Below are 14,332 nucleotides of genomic sequence, written 5' to 3'. Positions count from 1 at the left end.
AAAAAAAAAAAAAAAAAAAAAAAAAATTGAGTTGTGTATGATGTAACTCAATGTATATGGAAACTAAAGTGGTTATATAATATCTATAATGAAAGCTCCTTCTGTTTGAATGTTTTTTGTGGTTTTAAAAAAGGAGCTAGCCAGTGCTTCCTAGCAGTATTTTCCTTCTGAAACATCAAAGACTGTGTTCTGTCATGTAATGTTTTCACTCTTTTTCAGGCCAAATATTTTTTATGTAATCTAAGTAGAATGTGCCATGTAGTTTCTAGAGAGCTGAGGGGTTTTGAAGCCCTATCAGCAGTTTATATGACCCAAAGAACATCTTATTAACTGTGAGAGATATATTTTCTACACTCTGGTTGACTTATCATTGGGACTAAAACGAAGTGGTAGTCAGCTGTCCCTGGCTTGAACATTAGTAACTGTCTGGAATTTCCTCCTGGGCCATTTACTTCACCATTCTTTTCATCTCCCCCTAGCTTTGATGGCCTTTCTGTTTGACCTGAAGGCGCTTGTGGACATGATGTCCATTGGCACGCTCATGGCCTACTCTTTGGTGGCAGCCTGTGTTCTCATCCTCAGGTGAGTCACCCAGTGGTTCTACAGGGTGTACCATGTACGGGGGACTCTGGGAGTGAGAAAATGAGCCCTCGCTCTCCTGGCTTCCAGGGAGCCAGCAGTCTCACCAAGGTGAGAGGTCACGTCTATCAAAATAGTAATGAAAAGTAGAAGCAGCATATCTGGTCTGTAGCAAAGAATCAAATGCAAGTTGACCACAAGTGATAGGTTGGCCTAATCTACATGAAAGGCAATTTCTCATGTCTAAAGACACTTAAAAATGCTGTGCTTTTTGTTCCATTAATTCAGTTGTTAAAATTTTTGTGCTAAAGATTTGATCAGAGGCACACACAGATGTATGTAAAGGATGTTTTTGGAAAAGGTAATTTACAATAGTGAAAAAATGAAACTAACCTGAGTATCACTAGAGGAATGGTTAAATAAATGAGGCTACATTTATTCACTGAACTCTTCTACAGCAAATAAAATGGTATTTAATTTTATGGAGAAATATATCCATTTGAGGATATAAAACTACAGTATATGTAGTGTCTGAACTTATTCAAATAATAAATTTACATGGAGAAATCATACATGCCTGTATAGACATTATATGCCTGGGTGAAATTGTACCGAAGTGCTAACAGTGATTAACACTGGCTGGTAGTATTATGGCTGGTTTTGAATTTCTCCTGTATACTTCTGTGCATTTTTTCTCAGTGAGCATATTTCTTCATATGGAGGGAAAATGTTACTTTCAAATATAAGTAAAGGCTGCCCAGAAGGAGAAGAGGCCACACTGAAAAGCCTGGGGCAGACACTAGGAGGAGAAGCAGGCTTGTATTAGTCCATTCTCATGCTGCTAATAAAGACATACCCAAGGCTGGGTAATTTAGAAAGGAAAGAAGTTTAATTGACTCATGGTTCCGCAGGGCTGGAGAGGCCTCAGGAAACTAACAATCATGGTGGAAGGGGAAGCAAACATGTCCTTCTTCACACGATGGCAGGAAGGCGAAGTGCTGAGCAAAAAGGGGAAAAGCCCCTTAGGGCGTGGTGGTGGGCACCTGTTGTCCTAGCTACTGAGGAGGCTGAGGCAGGAGAATCACTTGAACCCAGGAGGCAGAGGTTGCAGTGAGCTGAGATCACACCACCGCACTCCAGCCTGGGTGAAACTCCGTCTCAAAAAAAAAAAATAAAACAAAACAAGAAAAACCATCAGATCTCATGAGAATTCACTTGCTATCACAAGAACGGCATGAGGGTAACCAGTGCCATGATTAAATTACCTCCCACTGGGTCCCTCCCATGGCACCTGGGGATTGTGGGAACTACAGTTCAAGGTGAGATTTGGGTGGGGACACAGCCAAACCATATCAAGGCTGATGTCTTGATACAAGCTATACAGGAGGAGGATAAAATAATAAAGGACAGTGGCGTGCAATGGGTGTAGAGGTGGCAGGATGGTCAGATGAGTTTGTCTGGTCAGAAGGTAGGGAAGGATGAGGCCAGAAAGACAGATTGTGATGAGGCCTTTGAATGCCAAACTGGTGACTGCATTATTTTATAGCTGAAATGTACCCAGAGTTTCTGTGCTGTTTTCATGAACCACATTTCCTTTGGACATAGATAGTTTCAGAATAATCATCCTTTTATTGTGATTGCCTTCCTTTACAGTTTCACTTTCTTTTGCCGTCTAATATATGACTCTGATTAGTAACTCCTGGGGGAAATTTGGGTATTTTGCTGCAGATGTTTTATCGAAAAGGTTTGTGGCCTGGCTCAGCATGCTCTGGGACTGGAGTCATAAGTGTTGATTTACTCTACACACTATCACTCTGTGTGATGTCTTCCTTAAGGTTTTAGGTGCTGGTTTCACTTGGGCCAAATGTCTGTTTGAGAATAAAGACATAGATGTCTGTTTGGGAATAGGTACCAGCCTGGCTTATCTTACGAGCAGCCCAAATTTTCTCCCGAGAAAGATGGTCTGGGATCGTCTCCCAGGGTAACCTCGAAGAGTGAGTCCCAGGTCACCATGCTGCAGAGACAGGGCTTCAGTGTGCGGACCCTCTTCTGCCCCTCCCTTCTGCCGACACAGCAGTCAGCTTCTCTCGTGAACTTCCTGGTAGGATTCCTGGGTAAGTCGTCTTCTCTGCTCACATTGTACAGACCCAGATGTGTGTGGGTAGAGCTGGTGTGATGTGAAAGAGAACAGAGAGCCTCACATTGCCCTAGAATATATTAGCAACCACCCTGAAATTTTCACCTAAAGCATCACCAGTCGTCGAGATCATCTTTATATTACCTGTATACATTTATTGCATCTTGATAATTGAACAAAAGAGGAAGGAATACTTCAAGACGAGAGAGACAGAAGTACAAACTGGCACATTCATTAGAGGTTAGGATGCCCTCTGGGTGAAAGCATCAGGCTGCGTACCCGTGCCAGTAACCTGACTGGCACCCAATGGAATTGTCCAATAATATAGGAAATCCTTGTTTTATGTAATGCACAGTTACGTAATCATTCATGTTTTCAGTGACATTTATAAAATGTCGCCTGTGTGCCAGGTACTCCACTGGGCACCTGGGATGCCAAGAGAGGCGGTCCGTACTCTCACTGGGCTTTACAGGACAGGATGATTGGTGGCAAGTAGGGAAGCACAGGCTTCTCAGAGCAAATAAGAGGTGCCCCTAGAGTAGACTTGGTGGTCAAGATGGGGTGGTGATGTCATTCTCTGAAACAAGGAGAAAAGATGCAGATGATATATTGTTTGTGTACGTTAACAGTCTGTATTCGTCTGTTCTCATGCTGCTAATAAAGACATACCCGAGACTGGGTAAATTATAAAGAAAAAGAGGCTTAATGGACTCACAATTCCACATGGTTGGGGAGGCCTCACAATCATGGTGGAAGGTGAAAGGCACATCTTACATGGCAGCAGGCAAGAGAATGATAACCAAGCCAAAGGGATTTCTCCTTATAAAACCATCAGATCTCGTGAGACCTAGTCACTGCCATGAGAACAGCATGGGGGAAACTACATACTGTTCAATTACCTTGCACTGAGTCCCTCCCACAACACATGGAAATTATGGGAGCTACAATTCAAGATGAGATTTGGGTGGGGACACAGCCAAACCGTATCACAGTCCGTGTTTGCAACAGCTTAAAATAACCAGATGTGCCATTTCCCATCTGAAAAAAGGGAAGTATCCACGCCTGACAGCATCCTAGTCTGAAAGTAACCAGTGAGGAGACAGATGGCACGTGGGCAGATAATGCAAGTCAGTAACACCAAGAGAGGCAGTTGGCTTCTAAGGAGGGGAGAGTAATGAATAAATAAGCAGTGGTTCTTAAATCCATGCAACTGGACATCTCTCTCCATGAAAAAGAAGAAAGAGCAAGGCGAAGACTCTTTGTATTTAGCCAAGTAGATGTGTACAGAACTCAGTGTTTTATCAGAATACGCTGTATTGCACCAAACAATCTGGGTGGAGCGCGTTGTGCTGACTGTGTTATCTACATACCCTCCCTGCAGCTTTTCTCGTGTTGGGCTTGAGTGTCTTGACCACTTACGGAGTTCACGCCATCACCAGGCTGGAGGCCTGGAGCCTCGCTCTCCTCGCGCTGTTTCTTATTCTCTGTGTTGCCATCATTCTCACCATCTGGAGGCAGCCCCAGAATCAGCAGAAAGTAGCGTTCATGGTATGTGTAATGAGGATTGGAGACCCAAAATACTGTGTTCATTTTCTCTGGATAATTAGTTTGATGTGTTTTTTCTTTTTTCTTTCTTTCTTTTTTTTCTTTTGGAGATGGGATCTCTCTCTGGCGCCCAGGGTGGCGTGCAGTGGAGCGATCTCAGCTCGCTGCAACCTCTGCCTCCTGCTTTCAAGCACTTCTCCTGCCTCAGCCTCCGCAGTAGCTGGGATTACAGGCACCTGCCACCACACTCAGCTAATGTTTGTATTTTTAGTAGTGACCAGATTTCACCATGTTAGCCAAGATGGTCTCAAACTCCTGACCTCAAATAATCCAGCCACCTCCACCTCCAGAGGTGCTGGGATTTTACATGTGAGCCACCGTGCCCTGCTTATTTTTGTGTTTTTGTGGTGACGGGGTTTTGCCGCATTGGCCCAACTGGTCTCAAACTGCTGACCTCGGGTGATCTGCCTGCCTCAGCAACTCCTAATGTGGTTAGCCAGTGAATGAGAGTGTCAGAATCCTTCGATATGTTCCTTTTTGTACAGAATTCCTTCTACATTGGTCCTCTTACTGCCTTTTCAAAAACTTGGGTATGTTCCTATCACAATATTACTATATATAATAGTAAATAAATTTCATGTTAAAAGAAGCTGTAATATCAGAAAAGTGGGTGAATATTTTGTTTTTAGAAATTCACTGCCCTCTCCTAAGGACTTTGTTCCCACCAAAAGCCCTTCCTCTGGGGCTGGGTGTGGCGGCGCACACCTGTAATCCCAGCACTTTGAAAGGCCAAGGCAGGAGGATTGCTTGAGGCCAAGAGTTCAAGTGCAGCCTGGGCAACATAGCGAGACCCCATCTCTACAAAACAAACACACACATTAGCTGCGTGTAGTGGCTCATTCCTGTAGTCCTAGCTAGTCAGGAGGCTGGAGTGGGAGGATCACTTGAACCCAGGAGTTCAAGGCTGCAGTGAGCTGTCATAGTATCACTGCACTCTAGCTTGGGTGACAGAGTGAGACACTGTCTCTAAAAATAAAATAAAACTAAATTAAACATTAAAAAGATAAGCTCCTCCACTGCGAGTTAAACTATCCTGTCCCATTGGTGCTAACAGTATACTGGCTTGGGCTTGTAGAGGGCTTCCTGGAAGGATGTACCTGGGACAACCATATGTATCCCGCATTCAGAGGTATCCCCTGTGTGTGTCTAAATTATTTTGATGGTGCAGGTGTTACTGAATCTTACAAATCCCCTGTTGCCTTGAGCTTTAGTAAATACTCTAAGATGTGATTCTCCTTTTATGGTCTCTAGAAGCATGGTTTTAACTGTGACTGATGTAGTGTGAAAGTATATATGCCGAATTAATTGCCACACTGTTGAAATATGCTTCGAAATATGAGTATGTTCAAAAGGATTGTTTTCCCCCTTAGGTTCCATTCTTACCATTTTTGCCAGCGTTCAGCATCCTGGTGAACATTTACTTGATGGTCCAGTTGAGTGCAGACACTTGGATCAGATTCAGCATTTGGATGGCAATTGGTAGGTCTTTTAATGTTGGGTTCTCCTTCCTATTTCATGTGCTGTGATGAGAGAAATGCACCCTCTCCCGCATCCTGGGAATAAAGGGTTTTTTTCCCCCATTTCTTTCTTTCCTGATTCTTAGGGATGTCTGAGTGCTTTTCCAGGTGTTTTCAGATGCCTTTGTAAATCAGTATCTCCCACTAACCCTGTACAACCATGTTGGCTCTATTTCTTTCAACTTATGGGTGAAAAAAATGAAACCCAGAAAAAGTCATTTTACATCAACCAGAAACTCATAACGGATTTTCTAAAATAGAACTAAAACAGCAAAATGCCTCCATGTCTGCAGTGATCTTAGGAGGGTTCTTAAAACATTGCCTCCCGATGCCCACACAGTGTGGCTGTTAATAAACAGTTGCTTTGCACACAGTTCTTTGGACTCTCCTGGTGACAGTGACACGTGTAAGGCATATCCGTGTCCCCTTGGTTAATACAGGGCGTACCTTCCAAAATACCTGACCTTGACTCTGATCATTCATCGCTTGTGTTTAGGGTATAATTTGAGACTTTATTCCACATGTCATTTTGTTTATAGTATTGACTTTTAAGAACATAAATTAAAATGTTTCCATATAAACATTGAAAAACTTGTTGAGAGCAAAATACAATCTATAAAGTTTGGGTCTTAACAATAGAGAGGCACTTTCTACCAGGAAAATATTGATCAAGGACATCTTCTGTGGGGTGTGTTGTATTTGCATTTCATTCTTCTAAAGCAGTGGTCTCCAACCTTTTTGGCACCAGGGACAGGTTTTGTGGAAGACAGTTTTTCCATGGATGGGGTTGGGGGTGGGTTTGGGATGAAATTGTTCCACCTCAGATCATCAGGCATTAGATAGATTCTCATAAAGAGCACGCAACCTAGATTACTCACATGCACAGTGCCTTCTATGAGAATCTAATGCTGCCCTGCTCTGACAGGAGGCGGAGCTCAGGTGGCAATGTTCGCGATGGGGAGTGACTGTAAATACGGATGAGACTTTGCTCGCTCACCTCCTGCTGTGTGGCCTGGTTCCTAACAATAGTGGTCTGTGGCCTGGGGTCTGGGGACTCCTGTTCTAAAAAAGAGAAAAACTCTAAAGTTCTATATTTAATTCTCCACCTGTATAACTTAAAAGTCATTTTCTGACATACCTGAAACCTTGATTTTTTTTTTCCCCACCCCAACAGGCTTCCTGATTTACTTTGCTTATGGCATTAGACACAGCCTGGAGGGTCATCTGAGAGATGAAAACGATGAAGAAGATGCTTATCCAGACAACATTCATGCAGCAACAGAAGAAAAATCTGCCATTCAAGCAAATGAGCATCACCCAAGAAATGTTAGTTTACCTTTCATATTCCATGAAAAGACAAGCGAATTCTAACACTTGCAGGAGCAGAGCTGGTCATCATGTTAGCATACATGTCCTACGCTGAGTAAACCGTGACCGGATGTCATCAGCATGCTAGTTTGTCATGGGTTTGCCGCATACATAGTTCACCCTAATTTATTCTTACTCATCTGGACAGCATCTCCTCAGATGGTGAATTACATGCCCGAGGAAACCTCCTGAGTGGAGGTTTCATTCATCAGTGATGAACAGCCCCCAAACAGTGGGAGTATGTGTACGTTTGTGTGTATGTATGTATCTATGTATATGCTTGGGAACATGAGTGTTAAAAGGTAGCTGGTGTTCTACTATTACTGTGTTACATTTTTCCGGTGTCATCATTAATCGGTGGCATATACTGCACATACTGAAACAGAGGTAAATCACTGAATGTAAAGAGGTTTCGTCTGTGCCCCCTGCAGTTGGGGAAGTACTAGTAGCTTCACCTTGTTTGACTTCATTAATGTCCGTTTAGGGGATGCCAGAAATGCAGTTACTCATCATGGTGTCTGTCACTGGTTAGGGATAAGATGAGGGGATAAGGAAAGAGCCTTTTCAATAAGTTGTGAGTGCCAGCAGTGGGTTTAATGCAGTTTGTTTTTTTTCCTGTGAGTTATGACAGTTTGCTCAAACCTCAGCCAATAGGGTGTCTGCTTCTGCTGCACTACACAGGCCAGGAGTGGCATCCCATGTCACTAGTTGGCCTCCCTTTGAACTTTGTCTCCTTTGCAAACAGTGGTCCTAAAATCTGAGGTCTTCACTTGCTGTGAATGACGTATCCCCAGTCAGGGACTTAAGAGAGGCACTGTGACCTACTTGGGACCCTTGAAATTAAAAGGTGAAGATAGTCACCATGGCCAGAAAGCTCATGGAGTGGCCGTAATGAGAATATGTTTGAAGATCAAAGAGTTAGACCAATGCTTGAATAAGCAAACCCCAAGCATCCCTTTCTAAAAAGTCACTTAAAATAAGCCAACAGACTCTCCCAGACCACACACCTAGTGGAATGATTCATCCTTTTTCCATTACTTCCTTAATCACAGTTTAGTTTTTTTCTTATCCTCGTCAGGCACAGAGTTCGCGTCTTTCTTTCTGTTTCTTTTGTCTTTTCCTAGAGATGAGGGGCCTACAGCAGCATCATGCAAAGAGGGAAACACAAAGGGAAAGAAGAAGAGACAATCCCCCTGTTCCGATATGAACATGCCTGTTCCAGTACTCAATGGCATCTGGCCCAATTTAAGAGCTTTGGATTCAATTTGTCTGATGTTTCTTTTGGAAACATTTAGGAATGTTTTCCTCCCCCTACTCCATAAATTGTTTAGCACTTTTTATTCCATCTGCTTTCAAATGACCACACTAAGCCCGTTACTACAAGCTCCCGTGTTAAATATAATAACCCATCAGTGATTGGGGAATCAAATATTTTGGTTAAAAAAAAACACGATTATTTAAAACTCTAAAAAAAATTAATCAAATTGAATTAAAGCTATATAAACACAGTTACCCTTGTAAATGAGCAAATAAATTTTTCCTGTAAGATTCTCTCATTGTTATATTTTACTTTTTAGGCTTCCCTAATAGTGGACTATTTATTTGCAGTGTGTTTTGCTTCTCATGAACTATTTTTTGTACAAATCATTAAACAGTTAGTTGGATGAGGCTGGGTGACATCTCCCAGGACACCATGGCAAACATTACCAAGCATGCTAGCTGGCTCACATGATCCAAAGACAAGGAAAACATTTGTTTTCCTCATGGGTCTTCCGAGAAATCAGCCATTTTATTGATGCCATTAAAAAGCAAGTTGCAGTGGTTTTGTATAGCCAAGAGTTTATTGTGATTAAACATCAAACAGGTAGAAAGCCTGGGTTTCTGGCTGCTAGTGTTACAGCATCCATGACACAGAACTCATTACGGACATTCCACAACTTCCAGGGTGCACACGGTAAAATCTGAAGCCCAGAATTTTCTCTCAAGCTGCATGTTTTACTGGAGAGAAGGAGTTGGATAAGCACAGGATCGGATATTTTGGTAGGAACTATAGGCATGCTCATAAATCCTTACTGTTGTCACAGTACACTGAAAACCCGTTCGATTCTATACCCAATCTAGAATAGGCCCCTCACGCAGGAAATGTGAACAATTGTTATATATGATGCAATCAAGAAGCTTGTTTAGAATGTGATAGGCAGCTAAAACTGTTAGGCCCACTGTGCTCAATTTGAAGCAGAATTCAGTGAAAAATTATTTTTCCACATTGAAACACTTTGCAGACACAAATATCTATGAAAAAATGCTTTGTCAGCCACTGTGCCTTTTTTTCTGTGAAGACTCAATGGATGTGTGTGTTTGTTAACAGTTACGTATGTATGTGAGTGTATAGATATCTGTGTGTGTGTATTTCAAACGTCAGTGTATAAGTAAGTTGGGTTTATGGTGGGCTTTGGCTATATCATCATGTGGGTACCATACCCAACTGATGTGGAGAAAAATTAATGTTTGATGTTGATAGATATGCTTATACCTAATTTTTAGTTTTTAAACTATTTTAAAATATACTATGATTTTATATGTATATTTCCTATAGGTAGACTCTTTAAGAAGTATTTATAATGTTTCTAATACGAAGTCGCTCAACTCTAGTGCATTATAGCAGGTGCTTTGTAATCTGGAATGGAAAGGAGGTGGGGGTATTTGGGGATTCCTGTTTACTTGTTCCTGCCACACCTTTTCCAACAGATCTGTCCTGGTAGGTGTTTATTAGTAAGTCAGTATCACCAGCTCTTTGGCACCTTTCTGTTTCTACATTTGAATTCATAATGTTTTCAACTAAATTTTTTTTTAATGTCTCAGAATTACCTAAATGTTTTGTGGAGTTTTGAGTAGTAATCAATCAAAATTATATAAAGTCTTCTCCAGTAATTAAGAAATACATATGCAAATTCTTTTGTGATTAAGTAAAAGCAGCTTCAATTACTTTTCTACCCTAAGAAATATATTCTGAGCATTTTCAGTGAGAATTTCTTCTAATGGCACCTCAATTTTATACTCTTAAAAAAAAGAATAATTTGTGACTTACCACCAGAAGGCAATGGTAGCCCTACATTTGAGAATAGAGCTATGCAAACTCTATTAAAAACTGTGAGGAAAACTTATATTAGAACCTTTGATATTTACTAAAACTTATATTAGAACCTTTGATATTTACTAAAAATGTGATTATCTTAATCACATTTTCCCCAGAGATAAACATTGAGAGAACTAAAGCCATAGTGTCATTTGAGAGAGAGATATATGAAAAAGTAACATTAATATGTAGAAGTTTACCATTACCAGCCATAGTTGATAGAAAATATTAGTTTCAGAATTATCCTCCTTTAAAAAATAAGAGACTGTCTTCTTTTAATTTCTATGAATAAAAAATTTTTTAAAACTTTTACATTTTAAATATTAGTCAAAATACTTTTTAAGTCCTGAGTGCTTACAGGTAGTTGTTAAAAATTTTTTAAGGCCAGGCATGGTGGCTCACTCCTATAATTCTAGGACCCTGGGAGGTTGAGGCAAGCTGATCACTTGAGCCCAGGAGTTTGAGACCAGCCTGAGCAGCATAGCGAGACCCTGTCTCTACAAAAAATACAAAAATTAGCTGGGTGTGGTGGCGCGCACCTGTCGTCCCAGCTACTGGGGGTGCTGAGGTGGGAGGATCGCTTGAGCCCAGGAGAGAGAGGCTGTGCTGAGCTGAGATTACGCCACTTCACTCAAGCCTGGGCAACAGTGAGACCCTGCCTCAAAAAAAAAAAAAAAAAAAAAATTAAATAAAACACTTTAATTAGAATCTATTTTTATCCGTTTTCTAAATTTATTTAAATGCTTAGCAGGGAGCATAAGGAAAAGCCATCGGCCTCCAGTACCCATGATGACAGAGGGAGCACTTGAGCCTTACTTTCCCTCCTCTTAAATCAGGGCGTGTTCTGAGATTACAAACCACATGACGAAATCATGCCAAGATTCTGACTCTCCCTTTCCGGTGATGTGACTCATGATTTCTCCTAATACGCTTCAAGCAACTGTTACTTACCACGAAAAATGCAGTTTCCACAGGGCTTTAAAGGATTGAGTTTAGCATGTGTATCATGGGTTATGAAAGTTCACGTGATTCGTGTGAAAATTCACTGTCCTTTTGGCTAGTGCCAAAACAGTGCCTTCTCTGCACACTTCACTTCTTTATAAAGTTATCCCACATGTCCTTAAATATCCAGGGGGAAATTATGGATATTTGTGTGGCAAGTAATGCCAGCAAAGGTCATTTTCATTTTTTAGTCATATAGACATGAAAATAAGGTTGCTTGACTTTATGGTTTTGGGGAGATTTTTTTTTTCCTTACATGATTGTATTTAAACACTTTAAAATAGCCTTCCGGTTTCTGGATTTTCAGAAGCCTGATCTGTTGTTGTTGTGGTTGTTGGTGTTTGTAATATTCATTATTGTTTATATATACACAGTTTAGTCTTACTGATTTCAAATGCATTTTGTTACTGCTCAACCCGGTTGGTAACCCTGTTTGCTGGGAGCACTATACTTAACTCTGATTCACCATGGCTGATACCACTGCCATGATCGCTGGGTCTTAAAGAGCTTTGCCTAGCCACTGACAGCCCCGTGGAGGTCATAGTCAGGACCCCAGGCTGGTTCCAGGGTCAGGCAGCCTATAGAGCGTGAGCATCTATCTGTGGCTACCTTTGTTGGGTGGGCTCTTAGACTGATGGGGTAGGATATGAAGTGAAAGCCTTCAAATGCAAGTAAGGTAGTTTGGGCTCCTTAATTCCAAACATCCCATGATGAATAAGGACCAAGGGACCTCTGTGACTCGTGGAAGGGCTGGCTGTTTCTGGAAGTAGCTTAGTGGGACCTGGTCTACAATTTCTGCACATGCACTGACAGCCTTGCTGTGCCACGTGTCTCACCAAGACCCAGGTGGGAAAGAGCCTCATGTTGCCAACAGGTTGGGTTTCTCTGGCCTGCACCTGATTAATGGGCCCTTTATCTTTGGTGTCCAGTTGTTTTATTGCTTTATTCTGTTATTGCAGTACTTACTAAAAATTGTTGATAGCGCCCAAAACCCTACAGAAATTCTATGTCTGTAAAAACCAACAAAGGCATTGGACTTGTGTGAATGTAAAGGGTATTTTTAGTAGTAATTTTAAATTTAAATGTCTTAAGTGATCATCAGTGTTCTTTTTACTTATAAAGTTGGATTCTTTTTTAGAATTTATAATAAATAAAAACTGCTGCTTTACCACTGTAAAATATGCTTTCTGATGTGAGTGTATTTTTAAAATAAATTTTAATGTGTAATAATATAGAATGCAGATGTCACCCATACCAAAAGCACACATTTCATACTGACCTAAGTTAAACTCCTTATTTATTTGGAAATCTTTAAAGCTCAGAAATATAAGCAATCTACATTGAAACAATTGAAGAATACTAAGTTGACAGCCTAGGGCCTGCTGTATGACTGACTACCAAGTCCTGTGAGAGATGAAAGAGATGTCTTCACAGATCCTCAATCCTCATAGCACATTCCAAAACATATCAGTTGCTTTTGAAGCATGCTACCCCAGAGTCACACATCTGGGATCCTGCCACTACAGCTGCCATTTAATGAGCCAATCACTTTGACATTGCTTTGATCTGCAAGAAGTTCATCAGTGTTCTTTCCACCAATCATAGCCTTTAATCATTGGTGATCAGTTGTATGTAACTAGGATACCTTTTAAATATGGTGAGTAATTACCAACTTTTTACTCTTTGATAGGGAGAATTCAAAGCGGATTTTTAAAATATGTTTCTAAATTGCTTAAAACTACAAATCTCTTGAGTTAGCTTGTTTAATTTTGAAACATTTGTGTATGCAGTTCCTATTGTTTGCAGTGAATTGGAGGGAACATGTTGAATTTAAAAAAACTTCAGTATCAATTTAGAAAGTATTAAAAACCAAGCTAAAATAGCAAACTACTTGCCAAGTAGAAGCCTCAAACAATTTAATTTTTGTTTGATTAGGGTTGCTGTGAGGTAGTGGTGCCCTACCTCTGTTTTGCCACCATGGAATCACATGAAATTATCCCCCAATAGTTGTCTCTGGGCTGTAGGTCCAGCCAGAAGCTCCTGGAGGTAAGAACATGATCTCCTTAGTGTTTAAAGGACACAGATAGGCTTCCTTTCGGGGCTAAGGGCTCAAAGCCCATGGATTGGAAAGAGATTGTGCTGAGAAGTCCTCATCTGTGTGGAAAGAGTAAATTATTTCATCCCATAAACTATCTCAAAAAATTATCAAAGACATACAAAAATAACTCTCACTATCACATTATCTCAGCTTGTCTTTTAAAGTGTGTCAGAGTGGCTGGGCACAGTGGTTCACACCTGTAACCCCAGCACTTTGGGAAGCCAAGGTGGGAGGATTGCTTGAGGCCAGAAGTTCAAGACCAGCCTGGTCAACAAAGCAGAGCCTCCAGTCTTTTTTTGATTAGCTGAGTGCCTATAGTCCCAGCTACTCAGGTGGCTAAGGGGGGAGGATCACTTGAGTCCAGGAGGTTGAGGCTTCAGTGATCCATGATGGCAGCATTGCACTCTAGTCTGGGTGACAGAGTGAGACTCTCTCTAAAAGCAAGTGAATGAACATAGATCCAAGTGTGAGTGAAACTAGAAAGAGACTCAGCTCAACACTCACTTATATAAACCTTCCTAGTAACAGATTGATAGCCACCTCTTAAATAGTTGTAGATATCACAGTATCAGATGTCATAAACTCTGGGTAAAGAGTTTTTATTGCTCTATTAAGACTGGAGCAGTCAAGAGGAAGAGAAACCCACAGGATAGAGACCGCACTACCCAGGAGTAGTGTATAGCCCAGGGTGGGCCCCAATCTCCAAGCCAGTTTCTGAGTTCTGAGTCCCTTAGCCCACAAATACTACAACATTGTCAAACTTCAAGATTCTGGGCATCCCCAGTGGCTAAGTCTCCAAGTCACCGGAATCTTTCCTACCTGCTCACTGATGTCTGATAGTTCACAGAAGGACCAACAATTTCACTGCTCTGGTAGAAATCAGGCTTGGC

At 41.2% G+C, this 14,332-nt stretch overlaps 1 protein-coding gene across 2 annotated transcripts in view; it reads left to right on the top strand.

Annotated features, from left to right (window-relative positions):
- Positions 1–12,523, top strand: part of SLC7A2 (solute carrier family 7 (cationic amino acid transporter, y+ system), member 2) — a 38,773-nt gene extending 26,250 nt beyond the window's left edge. For both annotated transcript variants that reach the window (XM_011934880.1, XM_011934878.1), the window contains 5 exons: positions 480–582; positions 2,488–2,693; positions 4,098–4,264; positions 5,692–5,800; positions 7,013–12,523. In XM_011934880.1, coding sequence (XP_011790270.1) covers positions 480–582; positions 2,488–2,693; positions 4,098–4,264; positions 5,692–5,800; positions 7,013–7,209 — 782 coding nt within the window. In that variant the 3' untranslated portion in view covers positions 7,210–12,523. The remainder of the gene's footprint in view (positions 1–479; positions 583–2,487; positions 2,694–4,097; positions 4,265–5,691; positions 5,801–7,012) is intronic.
- Positions 12,524–14,332: the final 1,809 nt, after the last annotated feature.

This window comes from Colobus angolensis, unplaced genomic scaffold (genome assembly GCF_000951035.1).
Source record: "Colobus angolensis palliatus isolate OR3802 unplaced genomic scaffold, Cang.pa_1.0 Scaffold14, whole genome shotgun sequence".
NCBI classification, from domain to species: Eukaryota; Metazoa; Chordata; class Mammalia; order Primates; family Cercopithecidae; genus Colobus; species Colobus angolensis.
This window is presented reverse-complemented; position numbering and strand designations above follow the sequence as displayed.